A 21014-nucleotide genomic window follows, 5' to 3' on the forward strand; every position below is an offset into this window, starting at 1 on the left:
AAACCCTGTCCATTACATTCCTGAATATTCCCAAGTATACGAAATTCCTGACTGCTTATGGTATCCTTAAGAGCCACTTCTGAAATGCAAGAGCATATAAACAGAATCTGAAATTGGGAGTCAACAAACTTAGGTCTGCTTTTTTTTTCTTTCTTTTTTTTTTGGCCAGCAAAGCAAAGTTTATTGAGCTATAGTAAAGTTTACTGAATAGAAAAGCTCCTGAGGGGCGCCTGGGTGGCTTAGTGGGTTAAGCCTCTCCTTCAGCTCAGGTCATGATCTCAGGGTCCTGGGATCCAGTCCCACATTGGACTCTGCTTGGCAGGGAACCTGCTTCCTCCTCTCTCTCTCTCTGCCTGCCTCTCTGCCTACTTGTGATCTCTCTGTCAAATAAATAAAAAATCTTTAAAAAAAAAAAAAAAAAAAAAAAGCTCCTGAAGAGGGAGGGGACCCAAGAGGGTTGCCGGACAGGTCTACTCTTAGGTAGACTATCTGCCATTCACATTGAAGAACTGATAGAAAATTTAAAATCAGTAAGTCTCATGAAAGTACTCCGCAAAGTGCTATAAAACAAATAAATACAAAAAACAAATAAAAATATGTATTCACAATAAAGATGATGCAAGTATTTTCATTTGCTGGAGAAAAGAATGGAAAATCAAACCCAGGAATTGGGTTTTCCTGCAGCCTGGATTACTTCAGTACTCTCCAGAGTGATTTCTGTGCCATTAGTCTTTCTTCACTCTAGCATATGCCACATGTCACTGCCATATTAATCTCCCTGTGGCTCAGTTTTGATTAGGTAACTCTTCAGCCCAAAAACCATCCTCAGTGACTCATTACTTAACAGATTTATTATGAACTTCTCAGTAATACTAAAGAGTTTCCAAAATATGATACAAATTACCTTTACAGCCATCTTTACCACTACTTTTCACTTATACTCAAAGTGGGGCTTGCTATGTGGGTCATACTACCATGACAAAAATGTCCTCCTCAATATCAGTCTATCTAAATCCTACTTCTTCTGGCTCATGGATGCACTTCTAAGCCATTTTTTCTTTTTCTCGCTTGGCTTTGATGTTCTTCTCTGAACTCTAATGGGAAATTAGTATTCACTGGCCACTTACTGTATACCAGGAGCTAGACCAAGTACTTTACAAACATTATGTCTTAGAAATATTATTATTACTACTGTACCAAAATAATTCTAATCCCCAAAATACTAATAACTCCCTCCCCTCCAACAGCATTTCTAAGGCAAATTTGAAGAACTTCACAAAAACCTCAAATAAAAGGAAATAATCTTTAAGGAGGAACTTCTATGCTTTAACCTCTGCCTACCCCTCTTTAAAAAGTTACCAGTCCTTCCTCAAGAAAACAGAAGTTGCGAATCTAGTTTCTGAGAGCCTGGGGCACTGCAAGGATCCACATTTTACATGAGCACAGATTTACAGTGCTTTAAAGCTCAATCATCATTCATATGGTACATACTCTTACTTTTGTATTTCCTGTGCAAATCCTGGCAGGACCTAACCCTCATAATAGACTGACTTCCTTTAATACTCCATGATGCTAGGTACATAAAGATGACTCAGGACTTCTGATAAGGCCCAGCCATTTTCCTCTGTTTTTCCACAGGCACGTCAGAGCTGAATTAGACCAGTATGCCAAGTAACTAGTTTAAGTTCTTTTTTTTTTTTTTTTTTTTTGATTATTTAGTTTTAGCTGACCAATTTTCATTTCCTCTTTTTAAAAGCATTGTAAGCAATGTACCACAATCTCTAACCTAGCTTGTTGATGCTAAACCAGGACTCTCTGGCACACAGAGATGGAAAAATGAAGGATGTAAAATCCATAGAAGTATAGGATAACAGAGCCTGGAGCATAGGAAAGAGCCATGAGTAAGAAGTATGATTTTTTTTTTTAAGATTTTATTTATTTATTTGACAGACAGAAATCACAAGTAGGCAGAGAGGCAGGCAGAGAGAGAGAGGGAGAAGCAGGCTTCCCGCTGAACAGAGAACCCGATGCGGGGCTCGATCCCAGGACCCTGGGATCATGACCTGAGCCGAAGGCAGAGGCTTTAACCCACTGAGCCACCCAGGCGCCCCAAGAAGTATGATTATGAATAAGTTCTTACACATACTGAAAAATATATATTCATCAGAATTCTTCATACTCAAGTATATATTTTTATTTTATTCTTCAATTTCCCCTACTTTTTACCTCTAAATCTCAATTTATAGCAGCAGAGAGGTGGGACAGAGACATACTAAATGTCATTATGATTTCTAAATAAAAACTAATTAAATAAAACTAAATAAATTAAGAAAGTAAGTAAGTTTGGCCAAAAAGCCATTATACAAGTTGACATAAGGTAGTTACTATTTATGAGGGGTGAGCATTGACCAGAAGGAAGAATGAAGAAATTTTCTGGGGTGAAGGAAATGTATATATATTGATTAAATTGTTAGTTTCATAGTTATAAACATGTATCATACTCTGTAAATTATATACTTATGATCTGTTCATCTCACTTTGTTACTTTTCTCTTAATTACAAAAAGAAATCAAGAGATAAACTAGAACAGTGTTTCAGTTATTTGTTCCTATTTAACAAACCACTCCAAACTTAATAATTTGAAACAACTTTTTTTCTTATATCACACAGTTCTGTGGGTTGACTGGGCTCAATTGAGCAGTTCTCCCATTGGTCATGCTTGGAGTCTCTAATGTCATAAAAATCAGATGGAGAGGCTCAACTGAGACACTGCATTGGCTAATGCTTTCTCTCTAATATAGTCTCAGGGCCTTTCTTCTTCGTGTGGCCTCTCCATGCGATTTCTCCAGCTGAATATCTAAGCTGGTTACATAACACTTCAGAGCTCCAAAACAGAGCAAGAAGTTGCCTCTTAATGACCAGCCCTAGAATTGACAGAGCCTCACTTCTGTCTCATTCTATTGGTTAATATAAAGCATAGGCCAGCCCAGACTCAACAAAAAAAGAAACAACACAAATGTGATTAAAGATCCTTACTAAGGACCATCTTTGGAGCCTAGCTACCATAAACAGAATATTACAAAAAACCTTATAGTCCATTAAGTCAGCAGCTTGAAAATCACAAGGCTTTAAAAGATGCAAACAAGCCAAAGAATATAGAAATAACAGATGACAATGATTTTCTGGAGGATCAGAAACGCACAGAAGGATGGTTTACTTACTACTATTTTTTTAACTTTTTTCAATTTCTTTTTTTTTAAGATTTTATTTACTTATTTGACAGAGATCACAAGTAGGCAGAGAGGGAAGCAGAGAGAAAGGGGGAGAAGCAGGGTCCCCACTGAGCAGAGAGCCTGATGCAGGGCTCCATCCCAGGACCCTGCGATCAAGACCTGAGCTGAAAGCAGAGGCTTTAACCCACTGAGCCACCCAGGTGCCCCTACTTATTACTATTTTTAAAAGGAAGTCAAGTTTACATACCTCATAATGTCATGTAAGTAAAAGGGGGGAGCAGGGAAAAAAGCAAAAAAATGAGTTTTACAAAAAAGTAAGGTCCACAGTTTTTTTTTTTTTTTTTTTTTAAGATTTTATTTCTTTGTCAGAGAGAGAGAGAGAGAGAGCACACAGGCAGGCAGAGGCAGAGAGAGAAGCAGGCTCCCTGCCGAGCAAGGAGCCTGATGTAGGACTCGATCCCAGGACCCTGGGATCATGACCTGAGCTGAAGGCAGTGGCTTAACTGACTGAGCCACCCAGGAGCCCCGAAGTCCACAGTCTTTTAAGTCTTAAGTGCTATGCCATTTCTAGTTCTTTCTTCATCACTTCATAACACTGACATTGATAGATAATCCTAAGTATGTTTACTGTATTAAGAAAACAGCAAGACTGGGGAAGCAAGAGAGGCTGGGTTTGAATATCAGTTTCAAGAGTTATAACTTATGGGGCACCTGGGTGGCTCAGTGGGTTAGGCCTCTGCCTTCGACTCAGGTCATGATCTCAGGGTCCTGGGATCGAGCCCCACATTGGGCTCTCTGCTCAGCGGGGAGCCTGCTTTAAAAAAAAAAAAAAGAGTTATAACTTAGATATATGACCAAGAATATGTCCCTTAATCTCAGTTTTCTAATGAAAAAAAATCCCAAAAAGATGATCCGTTTTTTTAAGAGTTTATTTATTTATTTATTTGACATAGAGAGAGAGAGATCACAAGTAGGCAGAGAGGCAGGCAGAGGGAGAGGGGGAAGAAAGCTCCCCACCAAGCAGTGAGCCCGATGTGGGGCTCAATCCCAGGTCCCTGAGATCATGACCTGGGCCGAGGGCAGAGTCTTAACCCACTGAGCCACCCAGGTACCCCACCAGAAAGAAATATATGAGATTTACATAAGAAGGTACATAAATTATCTACAAAATGCTAATATGCTAATGGGTGTTCAATCAATGTTAGTTCTCTTCCTACACCACCCATATTACACAAACTCTAAGCAAGGAAAATACATAAAACATTTTAGAATGATTTTCACCAATAAAATCAAACAAAGAATACTACTTCATAACTTGAAGCTATCTAGAACACTTAGTTACCCTGAACTACTGTCTAGTACCTATATGACAATTTTCTTTTTTTTAAGATTTTATTTATTTATTTGACAGACGGAGATCACAGAGCAGCAGGCAGAGCGACAGGAGGAAGCAGGCTCCCTGCTGAGCAGAGAGCCCAATGCAGGGCTCAATCCCAGGACCCTGGGATCATGACCTGAGCCGAGGGCAGAGGGTTTAACCCACTGAGCCACCCAGGCACCCCCCTATATGACAATTTTCAACTTACAAATGAAATCTTCATCACACAACCTATTCACCAGATTAAATGGCTTAAAAAGAGCATAAACCTCTATTTGCAGATGAACATGATCCTACATTCAGTAAATGGTAAGGAATACACAAAAAACTGTTGGAGCTAATAAAGTAGAACACCAAGCTTACAGGACACAGGATCAGATTACAAAAAAAAACTGTATTTCTATATACCAGCAATAAACATACTAAAATAAAATTAAGAAAACAATTTATTTTAAAATAGCATCAAAAAGAATAAAATACTTAGGAATAACTTTAACCAAAAAGTGCAAAAGTTATATGTAGAAAACCACAAAATGTCACTGAAAAAAATTATAACCCTAAATATAAGCAAAGATATCCCATGTCCATGGATTGGAAGACTTAATACGGCAATACTCTTTTAAGATGACAATACTCTGCAAGTGGATCTACAGATTCCATATAAAATCTACATCAAAATCCTAGCTGGATTTCTTATAGAAATTGATAAGATGAGGGACGCCTGGGTGGCTCAGTTGGTTGGACGACTGCCTTCGGCTCAGGTCATGATCCCGGAGTCCCGGGATCGAGTCCCGCATCGGGCTCCCAGCTCCATGGGGAGTCTGCTTCTCCCTCTGACCTTCTCCTCACTCATGCTCTCTCTCACTGTCTCTCTCTCAAATAAATAAATAAAATCTTTAAAAAAATAAAAAAATTTAAAAATAAAGAAATTGATAAGATGATCAAGAAATGCATATAGAAATGCAAGGGTCCAAGAATAGCCAAAACAACCTTGGAAAAGAAGAACAAAGTTGGAGGAATCACACTTCCCAGTTTTAAATTTTACAAAAAGCTAAAGTAATCAAGAGAGTGTAGTACCTGTACATGGACAGATGTGTAGATAAATGGAACTGAATTGCAAGTCCAGAAATAAATCTCTACATCTACGGTCAACTGATTTCAGACAAGGGTATCAAGATCATTCAAAGGAGAAAGAATAGTCTTCAAAAAATGGGGCTGGGACGACTAAATAGCCACATACAAAAATGAATTCGACTTATAACTCACATCACAAGCAAAAATTAATTCAAAATGGAACACAGATCTAAATATAAGAGCTAAAATAAGAAAAAAATTTTTTTATTTTATTTATTTATTTGATAGAGATCACAAGTCCGCAGAGAGGCAGGCAGAGAGAGAGGAGGAGGAAGCAGGCTCCCTGCTGAGCAGAGAGCCCGATGCGGGGCTTGATCCCAGGACCCTGGGATCATGACCTGAGCCGAAGGCAGAGGCTTTAACCCACTGAGCCACCCGGGTGCCCCTAAAATAATAAAATTCTTAAAAAGAAACATAGGTACAAATCTTCATGATCCTGATTTAAGCAAAAGTTTCTTAAATATGATACCAAAAGCACAAACAACCAAAGGAAAAAAGTATATAAATTGATTTCATCAAAATTTGAAAGTTTTGTGCTTCGGTGGACACTATCAAATAAGTGGGAAGAAATGTTTACAAATGGGAAGAAATGGGAAGAAATATTTACAAACCATACATTTATTTGCTAAGGATTTGTATCTAAAATATACAAAGAAGGGGCGCCTCGGTGGCTCAGTGGGTTAAAGCCTCTGCCTTCGGCCCAGGTCATGATCCCAGGGTCCTGGGATCAAGCCCCGCATTGGGCTGTCTGCTCCGCAGGGAGCCTGCTTCATCTTCTCTCTCTCTCTCTCTCTGCCTGCCTCTCTGCCTACTTGTGATCTCTGTCTGTCAAATAAATAAATAAAATCTTTTAAAAAAATAAATAAAATAAAATATACAAAGAACACTTATAACTCAATAATAAAAAGACAGATAACCCAATTTAAAAAGGTATAAAGGATTTAAATAAACATTTTCCAAAGAATTATAAAAATAGCCAATAAGTATATGGAAAGATGCTTAATGTCATTATTCGTCAAGGAAATACAAATCAAACTTCGTGAGATACTTCACACGGAATGACTCTAATAAAAAAGATGAACAGGGAGTCTAGGTGGCTCAGTCAGTTGAGCATCCTATTCTTGATTTTGCTTGGGGACACAATCTCAGGGTTGTGAAATCAAGCCCGGTGTGCAGGCTCTGTACTCAGCACAGAGTCTGCTGGAGATTCTCTCTCCTTCACCCTCTGCCCCTACCACTCATGCTCTCTCTCTAAAATAAATCTTTAAAAAAGTTTTTTAAAACATGGACAATATGGGGCAGCTGGCTGGCTCAGTCAGAAGAGCATGCAACTCCTGATCTCCAGTTTGTGAGTTTGAGCCTCACATTGGATTTAGAGATTACTTAAATAAATAAAAGACTTAATTTTAGAAAGGATGGACAATAGAAAGTGTTGGTTAGGATGCAGAGAAATTCAGAACTTCGAACACTACTGATGGGAATGTAAAATGGTGCGGCCACGTTGAGAAACAGCTTGGTAGTTCCTCAGAATTAAACTTAAGAGTTAACATATGATCTAGCAATTCTACTCCTAAGTATATACCCAAGAGAACCGAAAACATATATTCACACAAAAACTCATATACAATGTTCATAGGAGCACTATTCACATTAGCCAAGAAGTCAAAAACAACCCAAATGTCCATCAACTAGTAAGTGAGTAAAGAAAATGTAGTATGGCCATATGAAATATTATTCAATGATGAAATATTATTCAGTCACATAAAGGAATGAAGTAGTGATACATACATGCTACAATATGGATGAATTTCAAAAACATTATGCTAAATGAAAGGAGCCAGACACAAAAGGCCACAAGTTGTATGATTCCATTTATATGAAATGTCCACATTGGGACGCCTGGGTGGCTCAGTGGGTTAAGCCGCTGCCTTCAGCTCAGGTCATGATCCCAGGGTCCTGGGATTGAGTCCCACATCGGGCTCCTTGCTCAGCGGGGAGCCTGCCTCTCTCTCTACCTCTGCCTGCCTCTCTGCCTGCTTGTATGCTTTCTGGTGGTTCCCAGGGGCTGGAGAGAAGTAGGAAGCTGCTAATGGGTCCAGGATTGCTTTTGGAGGTGAAAAAATGTTCTGGAATTAGATAGTGATGATGGTTGCACAATCTTAAAATATATTAAAAACCACTGAATCATAAAAGGGTAAATGTTTTAGTATGTAAATTATATCTCAATTTTTAAAAAATCAGTGTCCATAGTTTTCCAAATTCAATGTTTATATTCATTCAAAAGAAACTTAAGCAATTGTGAGTGACTTAATAAGGCAGATGATACATGTCTTCAAATATTTCTTTAGATTTATACAATTTTTGAATGATACTTACTATATTTCATGTTGTTCCAAGCAGATATAAATTTAGTTTTTAGCTTGTCAACTTCATCTGTTCCTGTGGCCTCCATATTCAAATTCTAAAGAAAAAGCCATCACTTGATTGCATTCTTCCGTAAAGTTATCTTTAGTGCTAAAAGAAAAAAATTAAAGAAAAATAAGTCATGAGTATATATTATATGGTATATTACTGCTTAAGTTTTATATATGATTAATACAATTTGAATATAATTTGAACTGCAAGTGAGCAAACCAATTTCTTATTTTACATAACAGGATATAATATATTCTATAAACAGGGGCACCTGGGTGGCTCAGGGGTTAAAGCCTCTGCCTTCAGCTCAGGTCATGATCTCAGGGTCCTGGGATCGAGCCCCGCATCAGGCTCTCTACTCAGTGGGGATCCTGCTTCCTCCCTCTCTCAGGGCCTGCCTCTCTGCCTACTTGTGATCTCTGTCTGTCAAATAAATAAAATCTTAAATATATATATATATATGTATATATATATATATGTGTGTGTATATATATATATATATATTCTATAAACACTTTAATTACAAAAAACATCAAATACCAAATACACAATAAAAATTACCATACAAAACCAAACAATAACCTCTTCCAAGTACTCACAATTGAGAACAATATGTTAGTTTAGTGAAACAACTCTGCTTTGGTGCTTGTGAGACTATTCAAGATTTGTTTTATTTGTTTTTTTTTTTTAAGATTTATTTATTTATTTGACAGAGAGAAATCACAAGTAAGCAGAGAGGCAGGCAGAGAGAGAGGAGGAAGCAGGCTCCCTGCTGAGCAGAAAGCCCGATGCGGGGCTCGAACCCAGGACCTGGGATCATGACCTGAGCTAAAGGCAGCGGCTTAACCCACCTAGCCACCCAGGCGCCCCGAGATTTGTTTTATTTGTAATGATGGAAGTTGGTTTTAAGTCTCTCAAGAAATGACAACTGTCGGGCACCTGGGCGGTTCAGTTGGTTGAGCATCTGCCTTCTGCTCAGGTTGTAGTTCTGCAGTCCTGGGATCAAGTCCTACATCGGGCTGCCTGCTCAGAGGAGAGTCTGCTTCTCCCTCTCCCTCTGCCACTCCCCCTGCATGTGCTCTTTCTCTTTTTCTTTCTCATAAAAATAAATAATTTTTTAAAAAAATAAATGACAACTATCTTCAGAATGGAGGACTCCACTTAAAACTGATTAAGTCCCTACTTTCATATAAAACCTAAAGTTTTGTGGTTTTTTTTTTAAAGATTTTATTTATTTATTTGACAGACAGAAATCACAAGTAGGCAGAGAGGCAGGCAGAGAGAGAGAGGAGGAAGCAGGCTCCCTGCCGAGCAGAGAGCCCGAAGGTTTTGTTTTGTTTTTTAAGGCATTTCCTCCCTATGTCAATACTGCAGCATCTTTTTTTTTGTATTATTCATTTGACAGACAGAGATCACAAGTAGGCAGAGAGAGAGAGGAGGAAGCAGGCTCCCCGCTGAGCAGAGAGCCCGATGTGGGGCTCGATCCCAGGACCCCGAGATCACGACCTGAGCCGAAGGCAGAGGCTTTAACCCACTGAGCCATCCAGGTGCCCCAATACTGCAGCATCTTTTAAATGCTGCTAAAAATAGAATGGCTTAGGGGCACATGGGTAGCTCAGTAAGTTAGGCATGGGACTTTTTTAAAAATTATTTTTATTAACATATAATTTATTATTAGCCCCAGGGGTACAGGTCTGTGAATCACCAGGTTTACACACTTCACAGCACTCACCATAGCACACACCCTCCCCAAAGTCCATAACTCAACCACCCTATCCCTACTTCTCCCACCCCCCAGCAACCCTCAGTTTGTTTGGTGAGATTAAGAGTCTCTTATGGTTTGTCTCCCTCCCAATCCCATCTTGTTTCATTTATTCCTTTCCTACCCCCCACAACCCCCACCCTGCCTCTCAAATTCCTCATATCAGATCATATGATAATTGTCTTTCTCTGATTGAGTTATTTTGCTCAGCATAATACCCTCTAGTTCCATCCACGTCATTGCAAATGGCAAGATTTCACTTCTTTTGATGGCTGCATAGTATTCCGTTTTATGTATATACCACATCTTCTTTATCCATTCATCTGTTGATGGACATCTAGGCTCTTTCCATAATTTGGCTATTGTGGACATTGCTGCTATAAACATTCGGGTGCACATACCCCTTCGGATCACTACATTTGTATCTTTAGGGTAAATACCCAGTAGTGTGATTGCTGGGGCATAGGGTAGCTCTATTTGCAACTTTTTGTGGAACCTCCATGTTGTTTTCCAGAGTGGATGCACCAGCTTGCATTCCCACCAACAGTGTGGGAGGGCTCCCCTTTCTCCACATCCTCACCATAGGCATGGGACTCTTGATTTCAGCTGAGGCCATGATCTCCAGATCCTGAAATCAAGCCCCACATGGGGCTTTGAGCTCAGCAGAGTCTGCTGAAGATTCTCTCTTTCCCTCTCCTTCTGCCCCTCCCTTCCTTCCCCCCCAACCCAACTCACATACCCCATCTCTCTCACAAATAAATAAATCTTTAAAAAAAAATAGAATGGTTTAAATCTACAACAGAAGATTTTTTTTTACTTTAAAATAAGAATAAATGTAGCTCACGGATATTTGTTTTATAACTGACTTGTGGGAAAGTTGAGATGTGCAATATAATCTGAAAGAGGAACAAATTATATCTTAAAATGCTTGTGCTTTTTTGCAATAATTCAGATAGTTTACTTTTCAAGAAAAGAATGCTGCACAGAAAAAAAAAGAATGCTGCACAGAACATTGCGCTTTTAGGGTTATAAATATCTACTCAAAAGTATAGATACAATTAATTCTCTAACAATAGACATTCCATTTTATAGTATGCACTAAAAGCTACTAATATACAGAAGAGTTGAGGCAGGAGAAAGCATGGTCTGTTGGAAAAATTTTAAAGTCAATGTGACTACAGCACAATAAATCCAAAAAGGGGGCTTGAGTTGTGGCTTGAGTTGTGACACGGGCCAGAGCACACATACTCTTGTACACAATGCTAAGAATTTTTTTTATCCTAAGAACAATTGGTTTCAAACAGGAATATTAGAATCTGATTCTGTGGGTTTGGCTCCCAGAGCAGCACAAAGAATAGATTGAAAAGGACAAGAGTACATTAGAGTTTACTAGTCCTGTCCAGGACTAGAAGAGAGATGATAATAGCTTCAAAGGGAGGAACAGAGAGGGAGAGAATTAGACCTATAAGGAAATGTGTCAAAAGTTCAATGTCCTGGTGATTAAATGAATACGGAAGGCAAGAAAGGCAGCTTTGCCAGAGATACACCCATACTCCTGGCTTGTGAAACTAAATAAAAGGTGCCGACCATTGAAATAGGAAGCATCAGAAGAGGGTCAGGTTAGAGGCGGAAGATCATGAATTTAATTTATATGTAGTTTGAGATATATCTGAGAGAGATATTAAAGAATCATCCATTTATTTAATTATTCAAGAAATTATTGCCAGGCACTCTTCAAGGCAATGCAGATACAGCTGAGGACAAAAGCAGTGGAATACTTGCTCTCATGGAGCTTACCCTCTTGCTATATTCTAGAGAGGCCAACTAGGCAGTTGAATTTATAGATCTGGAGCTTAAAGGTGAGGTCTGAGTGAGAGCTATTAATTTGAGAAATGCTGATGTATAAATGAGAATCAGAGCTACAAACATGTTCCTCAATGACTTTACCTTATGTTTACACCTCAGCCTTGAGAATATCCAAGGCCCTTTAAGAAATTACATCTGCCCTTTTATGTAGCTTCCACTCTTGCCACTCCCTCACATGCACCATTCACTGAAGCCATTTTTAATATGAATATTAAAGCTTCCTAACCTGGACATGCTTCCATGTCTTTGCATGTGCTGTTCCCTCCACCTAAAAGCCCTCCCTGCTCACCCTCAATTTTGACTACCTTATTATCATCAGTCCCTAAGACCCAGCTTAAGTTTCACCTCCTCTGGTCAGACTTACAAGATTTCTACGCACCTCCATACCTCAAATTAAAACAGATGTCCTGCTATTAGCTCCCATAGGATTCTATGTCCTCCTCTATCATGGCATTCATCATAATGTATTATCATTAATTCTTACCTCTTACACAATAGGTGGTCAACTTTTTGCATGTCGTTGAGTTCTGCCTGGCATGTGATTAGTTCTCAAAATATGTTTACTCAATGAATCAGTGAATAGATAAATTAATAAGGTATATCACTAGTAGTGTTCTAACAAGGTGTAAAAGTCTATCAATAATTGGAAATTTTTTCACTGACACCTAGAAAAGGAAAGAAAATTTCTTCCAGGGGTGCCTGAGTGGCTCAGTCAATTAAGCGTCTGTCTTCACCTCTCTCCACTTGTGCTCTCCCATTCTCTCCCTGGCAAATAAATAAATTAAATATTTTTTAAAAAGAAAAAGAAAAATCTTCCTCCAGAAAATTGCATAATTTAACAAAATTTGGAAAAGTAAGGAGAAAGGTTTATAAAATGTGCATCCACACGACTGATTACATATCCATTAAAAATGTCTTCAGAGGGGTGTCTGGGTGGCTCAGCTGGTTAAGTGTCTGACTCTTGATTTCAGCTCAGGTCTTGATCTTGGAGTCATTAGATCGAGCCCTGCATTGGGCTCCATGGTCAACAGAGAGTCTGCTTGAGATTCTCTCTCTCCCCTCCTCACTCTGCTTCTTCCCCTGCTGTGTGCTCTCACTCCCTCTTGCTCTAATAAATAAATGGGTTATTTTAAAGATTTAATTGTCAGAGAGAGAAAGCACAAGTCGGGAGAGTGATGGGCAGAGGGAGAGCAGGCTCCCTGCTGAGTGAGGAGACCAATGTGGGACTGAGCCACCCAGATGTCCCAATAAATAAATGTGTTTTTTTTTTTAATGTCACCAGAGCACCTGGGTGGCTCAGTCAGTTAAGCATCTCCCTTTGGCTCAGATCATGATCTCTGAGACCCTGGATTGAGCCCTGCATCAAGCTCCCTGCTCAAAGGGGAGTCTGCTTCCTTCTCTCCCTCTGCCCCTTCCCCTTGCTTGCACTTGCTCTTTCTCTCTCTCAAATAAATAAAATCTTTTAAAAAAATAATTCATTGGGGCACCTGGGTGGCTCAGTGGGTTAAAGCCTCTGCCTTCGGCTCTGGTCATGATCTCAGGGTCCTGGGATGGAGCCCCGCATCGGGCTCTCTGCTCAGCAGGGAGCCTGCCTCCCCCCCTCTCTCTGCCTGCCTCTCTGCCTACTTGTGATTTCTGTCTGTCAAATAAATAAATAAAATCTTTTTAAAAATAATAATTCATTAAAAATAAATAAGTAAATAAATAAAGTCTCCAAAAGTTTGTGATAATGGGGAAACACTAGAGAATCTAAAACATTATGCATCATGATTCTAGCTGGAGAAGTGGCAGGGAAAGAGTTAGAAAGAAATAAAAAATTGACAAGATTCTCTGGATGTAAAATTGTGTGAGGTTATTTTTACACCACTATTGCCCACCTTTTCCAAATCTTACACAAAGAACAGATGTACTTTTTAGAATTTAAAATTTTTTTTAAGATTTTATTTATTTATTTGATAGACAGAGATTACAGGTAGTCAAGAGAGGCAGGCAGAAAGAGAGGAGGAAGCAGGCTCCCCGCTGAGCAGAGAGCCCGATGCGGTGCTCGATCCCAGAACCCCGAGACTATGACCTGAGCCGAAGGCAGAGGCTTTAACCCACTGAACCACCTAGGTGCCCCTAGAATTTAAAATTTTTATTGTTAAAAAGCCACCAACCAGGGTGCTGGGGTGGCTCAATTGGTTGAGCATCTGACTCTCAGTTTCGGCTCAGGTCATAATCTCACAGTCATAGGATTGAGTCCCACATGGGGCTCTGCACTCAGAGGAGAATCTGCTTGGCATTCTCTCTCTCCCACTCCCTTTGCCCCTCCCTCCCCTTACTTGCTCTCTCTCTCTCAAATAAATACATCTTCTTCGAAAAAAAAAAAAAAAGCCACCAACCACAAGTCTTCTAAATTCAAAATATTTAAAATAAGAGAATATATACACATGTATTTTCTTTCTAAGTCAGAAAGAAAGTAGGTCATGGGGAAGACTTTGGTTCAAAAAGCTTGCAGCACTGGTTAACAGAAATACCCTGGACAGTCCTTAAAAGGAATGTAAAAATGATCTGTTAATGTGGGTGGGAGGAACATAAAGACAAAGATATTTTGTATGGGAAAAGTTTGTACCTTAGACAATGGCTCCTAAACAAATAATAAATAGCTAGCCAAGGTAAGATGCTGTGACAGATTCAGAAATTAATTAGAAAAATTTTCAAACCTCAAGGAACTTAGAGTAGAATAAATTGTTAGGTTATACCTTTATTATTTTTCCTCAAAATTCCTGCTTTATTGACTATTTACTCCAAATAACGATACCCCCCAAACATGAAACATTGAAAATGTTTTGTAACATATCCTTGACTGCTATAAGAATACTTTTATTGCCATTGTACATAGGGTAGATGAGAATAATAAAATTATTATCATAATGTCAAACTAGTTAAGCTGTTGCTAGTTTAATAATTCATACACAGTTGACCCTTGAATAATACACATGCAGGGCCTGGGATGCTGACCCCCTGTTTAGTGAAAATACACATGTAACTTTTGACTCCCCCAAAACTGAACTGAAAGTCTCTAATATATGAAGAGCTCCTATAAATCAATTAGGGAAAAAACAACCAAATAGAAAAAAAAAAAAATCTGGGCACTCTAAAAGAAAAAGACAAATAAAAATGGGGAAAATATTTTCAAACTTACTAAACCTAAATAATGCACATTAAAGGAATTTCATATTTTTTCATCATCATAAGAGATGAAATTGGTGAGCCTGAAGAAACAAGTATTTTACATAATAATTTCTCAAATAATAAAGTCCATGAGTACAGAGAATATGTCTCGTTTACTACTGTATCCTTACACCAGCACACAGGTGTGCTAATAGACACAAGTATCTGCCTATGACGAAACTATGGTATGCACATATTATGACACAGATCTATACTTATTACCATAAAAAGATATCCGGGGAGCATCAACATACTTGCTAAAACTATGAGAAGAAATAGATAATTCCTCTATTAAGGTTGGAGACTTTAATACCCCTCTAACAGAAAGAAATACAGGGCCCGCATGCAGAAAATCAGTAAAGACAGTGTTGAATTGAATAGCGCCATCAATCAACTAGACACAATTGACAGATTACTTCACTCAACAGAAACAGATTACACATTATTCTCAAGTTCACATGGAATATTCACCAAGATGGACAAGATTCTGGGCCATAAAACACCTCTTGACAAAATTTTTTAAATTTGTAATTTATGTTATGAATACAAATCATACAATATTATTCCCACTGAAATGGAATTAAACAAGAAATCAATAACAGAAAGTTAGCTGGAAATTTTCCAAATACTTGGAAATTAAATAAAATACTTGAAATAAAACAAGGCCAAAAAGAAATCTCAAGAGAAATTCAGAAAAGTTTTTAACTGAATGAAAATGAGAATACAATTTAAAATTTGTGAGATGCAGAAAATTCTCTTAAAATTTACAGCGAAATTAATAGCATTGAATACATATATTCGAAAAGTAGAAAGATCTAAAATTGATAATTTAAGCTTCCACCTTAGGGAACTAGAAAAAGAAGAACAAATTAAATCTAAAGGAAGCCAGGAAAAAAGGGAGGGGGAGAAGTAACAAAAATTAAGGCAGGAAGAAAGAAATCAGTAGAGAAAATCAACAAAACCAAAGCTGGTTCTTTGAAAAGATCAATGAAATCTATAAGCCTCTAGCCAGGCAAAGAAAAAGAGAATGTACAAATGACTAACAATCAGAAATAAAACAGGAGCCATCACCACAGATCCCATGGACATTAAAAGGACAATATGGGAGTATTATGAATAATTCTATGTGAGCAAATTTGGTAATTTAGATGAAATGAAGCAATTCCTCTAAAGACAGTTTGCCAAAAACTCACACAAGAAATAGACAATTTAAATAGACCTATATTTATTAAAGAAATCAAATCAATAATTAATAAACTTCCAAAAAAGAAAGCATCAGGTTCAGATGGTTTCACTGCTGAATTCTACGAAACATTTAAGGAAGAAATTATACCAATTCTCTACAATGTCTCCCAAAAGATAGAAGCAGAGAAAATACTTCCTAACTCATTCCATGAGGTCAGCATTACCCTAATATCAAAATCAGACAAAGACATTATTGATACTGGCAAAAGAGCAAAGAGACTGACAGAACAGAATAGAGAGGCCAGTAATAGATACACAAAAATATAGTCAACTGGTCTTTGACAAAGGAACAAAGGCAATACAACAGAGCAAACACAGCCTTTTCAATAAATGGTGCTGGAACAACTGGATATACACATGCAAAAAAAAAAAAAAAAAAAAGGAGATAGAATAGATCATACACCCTTCACAAAAATTAACTCAAAATCATAGACCTAAATGTAGAACACAAAACTATAAAAGTCCTAGAAGATAACATTGAAGAAAACCTAAATGACCTGTAGCATGGCAATAACTTTTTAGATATAGCACCAAAAGCACAATTCCTGAAAGAAACAACTGGTAAGCTGGACTTCATTAAAATTAAAAACTTCTCTGTAAGAGACAATGTCAAGAGAATGGAAGGACAAGCCACAGACTGGGAGAAAATATTTGCAAAAGACATATCTGCTAAAGGACTGCTATTCAAAATACACAAAGAACATTTAAAACTCGACAATAAGAAAATGAATCACCTAATTTTAAAATGGGCCAAAGACCTTAACAGATTCACTTCACCAAAAAAGATATAAAGATGGACAAATAAGCATATGAAAATATGTTCCACATATGTTATCAAGGAAATCAAATTAAAACAATGAGATAGCACTACATACCTATTAAAATGGGCAAAATCCAGAACACTGATAATACCAAATGCCAGCAAGGATGTCAAGCAATAATTACTCTCATTCATTGCTGATAGGAATGCAAGATGTTACAGCTACTTTGGAAGACAGTTCAGCAGCTTCTCACAAAACTAAACATACTCTTAAGCATATGATTCAGCAATTGTGGTCCTTGGTATTTATGCAAATGAAATAAAAACAATCCACACAAAAACCTGTACACAGATGTTTATAGCAGTTTTATTCATAATAACCAAAACTTTGGAAGCAACTAAGATGTCCTTCAGTAGGTGAATGAATAAATAAACTATAATACATCCAGACAACAGACTAACTCAAGCACTTAAAGGAAAGGAGCTATCAAGCCATTAAAAGGTATTAAGGAAAACTAAGTGTGTATTACAAAGTGAAAGAAGCCAATCTTAAACTGTATGATTCCAACAGAATGATATTGTGGAAAAGGCAAAACTATGGAAATAGCAAAAAGATCAGTGTTTTTGAGGGATGGGGCAGTAGAGGCAAAGAATGAGCCGGAAGAACACAGAGGATTTTTAGGCAATAAAACTATATAGTATTACAGTTGTAGATACACGTCATCATACATTAATTTACACCAAAAGTCAATCCTAATATAAACCACAGACCTGGAGTGATAACGATATGTCAATGTAGGTTCAGTGGTAACAAATGTACCACTCTGGTACAGGATGTTGATAGTGGGCAAAGTTCTCCATTTTGTGGGACAGGAGGGATATAGGAACTCTGTATGCTCCATCTTGCTATGTATCCAAAACTGCTCTAAAAAAGTAATGTTTAGGGGCACCTGGGTGGCTCAGATGGTTAAGCATCTGCCTTTGGCTCAGGTCATGATCTCTGGGTCCTGGGCCCAAAGGGGAGTCGGCTTCTCCCTCTCTCCCTGCCTCTCCCCCTGCTCATGCTCTCTCTAACTTGCTGTCTCAAATGAATAAATAAAATCTTTTTATAAAGAAGTTAATTAAATAAAAATAAAAAATAAAAGTTTACTAACTTTATAGAAGGTGAGGAAAAGGAAGAGAGAATAGCATGAATACAATTTACATATTTGTATGTGTATATACTATATATGTATATAGAGCTGCACACACACACACACACACACACGCACACACAAATATGCAAAAACAATGTCTAGAAGTCCATGCTAAAAGTGGAACTAAGAGATGAAATGTCATCTTTTATTTATTTTTTACTTCTATTTAAATTGTTTACATTTATTGTTTACATTAATATTCAAAAATAAATTGCTCAGATTAAAAACAATACAGGAGGGCGCCTGGGTGGCTCAGTGGGTTAGGGCCTCTGCATTCGGCTCAGGTCATGATCCCAGGGTCCTGGGATGGAGCCCCGCGTCAGGCTCTCTGCTCTGCAGGGGGCCTGCTTCCTCCTCTCTCTCTCTCTCTCTGCCTGCCTCTCTGCCTGCTTGTGATCTCTGTCTGTCAAATGAAAAAAATCTTAAAAAAAAAAAAAAACAATACAGGAAATTACAAACGTGCCTAAAACTGCTTGACTAAGAAACCTACAGAGAACACATTCTATTACAAAATCCTAAGCAGCTTCTAAGGAAAATAAAATGCTGAGCCAGTGCTTTTTCCTTTTTAAGATCAACAATTTTATTCTTCCGGTTCTTAAAGACATCAGATTCAGCTATTTAGTCATGTAGAAAACGTAACTTCCTCAATGCAATTCCCTAGGGTAGCTCTGGCTGAATAAAATGACTGGGAGGATATCCTTAGTTAATTCATATTTTTTTTCTCCTTGAAATAGTAGTAAAACTTGGAAAGAGGAAAAGGAATAAATTAATAATTGAGTCCATTCAGTCTATTAAAATGTATTTTATACTTGTGTGAAATAAGCCAAGGAAAGGCAAGACAAACAGTACTTTTAGTTTAACTACAAATCAGCAAAAAATACAAACGAAACCACAATGCACTTTAATAGTAATACCATTAAAAAGTCTAAACCATCCTCACCCAGAAATTCCCTTTCCAAAAGCTTTCTTGATTTTTAAAAAATTAAAAATGAATTAAAATTCATTCTATCAGGTATAAAGTGAAGTGATGATTTACCCATTACCTAGTATATTTGTCTCTTTTGTTACCTGAAATACCTGGTTTCACTGCTCCAGTGATCAAACTGATATGCCAGAATTCTCGTTTAGTTTATATAATGTCAGAACCTTAGTCTAGAAAACCATCAAAGTAACATTCTTCGCAACTTCCAAACACTTTTTTAACAGTGTATTTATTCATTTGACAGAGAGAGAGAGAGAGAGAGGCAGGCAGAGGGAGAAGCAGACTCCCCGTTGAGCAGGGAATCCGATGCAGGACTCTAACCCAGGACCCAGGATCACAACCTGAGCTGAAGGCAAACGCTTAACCGACTGAGCTACCCAGGTGCCCCTCCAAACACTTTTAAGAAGGGATTTATGGTTAAAAAAGGGGGGGGGGGGGGGGGGGGAATATGGTTTTTTCTTTTTTTTTTTTTTAAAGAAGGGATTTATGGTTATTTCCTAAACCTTAGAGAAATTAGTAACTTTTTCAAGTAGACTTTCTTTATTAATGATACTACAATAAATCTTACCATCCATCATTCCCATATTTCTGTTCACTGCTTGCCTTCTGACAAATCCATTTTAATTAAAAAATAGCAATAAAGAGGAGAAATCTCTATTGTATTTTATCTTAATAAACATAAAGCTACCAGATGAGGTTTATTCCTAAATTTTACTATTTTAATGATGTGAAAAGCAGAGTGAACATTGAGCAGAGTTCTTTTGGAAAGCAGAGCTACATTTGATATGAAAATCATTGATTAAGACCCAGATGTCATTTTTAGAGAGTCCCTTTTCTAACCATAACCATGCACTAAGACAGTCAATAAATTATAAACTGATAAATGTAAAGGGTACTCAAATCAATGTCCTTGAAGGACAGATGAAGGTAATCAGCCTCTCCCTTATGGCAATAGGTAGAAGAATATTTTATCCACTGAGAATTTAAAGCCAAGAAAAAGCTCCTGACAGAACTTTAGGGACTGACTCTACAGAATATATCTCAGTCACATAGTACACCCGACAAAAACACTGCAGACTTTACAGGATTTGCGTATGCTTGAGCATCTTCCCCAAATGGTATTCTGCAGCAAGATGAAATATAGGTATTGATTTTAAAATTTTTATGTGCTTTTAGCTATACCATCAAATAAAATGAACTGTGAGGTCCATTCTAAGTTTTCATCTACTGTAACCTTTTCTACCCGCTTGCATTTTTAGTAACAAATATTAATCCCTTGTCTGACCTTGAATGTCTCTCAATATGTTGGTCTGTCATCTCAGCTCTCTTATTTCTCTCCATCTCAATTCTTTGTCTGCAGAAACATCAATTACTGTATCCATTTCTTTTTCCCTCCTTTCCTACATTTGCCAGTCTTCCATCTTCATACACTGAACGTGTTGTCTAAAAATGTTGTTTGTAAACCCAGCATGTTTATCTCTTTTAAAAAGTCACAAATATGAAGAAAGGGAGAATGCTGGTAATATTTATTTGAATTGTCCTCTTTCAGAGCTATGGGTTAGGCAAAGTACATGGCAGTAAGAGTTAAAAAGTTGAGCAAAGGAACAGCAACATAGTAAGGGCAGGACTCACATATTCAGAAACTGACTTTTTAAAGAGGGATAAAAGAGCTTATAGCAAAAAGATTAATAAGGGACTAATGAGATAGTTTTGCTTCAAGAATATAGCTTCTAAACATTCTTAAAACTCCTCAGGAATACACCCTCCAGTTAAAAACACTAAATCAGGGGCGCCTGGGTGGCTCAGTGGGTTGAGCCGCTGCCTTCAGCT

The 21014-nt window shown here is 37.7% G+C and overlaps 1 protein-coding gene across 7 annotated transcripts in view; it reads right to left on the bottom strand.

The window, feature by feature from the left end:
- Positions 1-21014, bottom strand: part of ATG4C (autophagy related 4C cysteine peptidase) — an 83722-nt gene that overhangs the window by 50611 nt on the left and 12097 nt on the right. For 5 of the 7 annotated variants that reach the window (XM_047723764.1, XM_047723760.1, XM_047723762.1 and 2 more), the window contains one exon: positions 8122-8259. In XM_047723764.1, the coding sequence (XP_047579720.1) occupies positions 8122-8197 (76 nt within the window). In that variant the 5' untranslated portion in view covers positions 8198-8259. Of the gene's footprint in view, positions 1-8121; positions 8260-13275; positions 13299-15472; positions 15497-21014 lie in introns of those variants that run through there. The other 2 variants (XM_047723765.1, XM_047723766.1) reach the window with 2 other exon arrangements.

Source organism: Lutra lutra, chromosome 4, assembly GCF_902655055.1.
Source record: "Lutra lutra chromosome 4, mLutLut1.2, whole genome shotgun sequence".
NCBI classification, from domain to species: domain Eukaryota; kingdom Metazoa; phylum Chordata; class Mammalia; order Carnivora; family Mustelidae; genus Lutra; species Lutra lutra.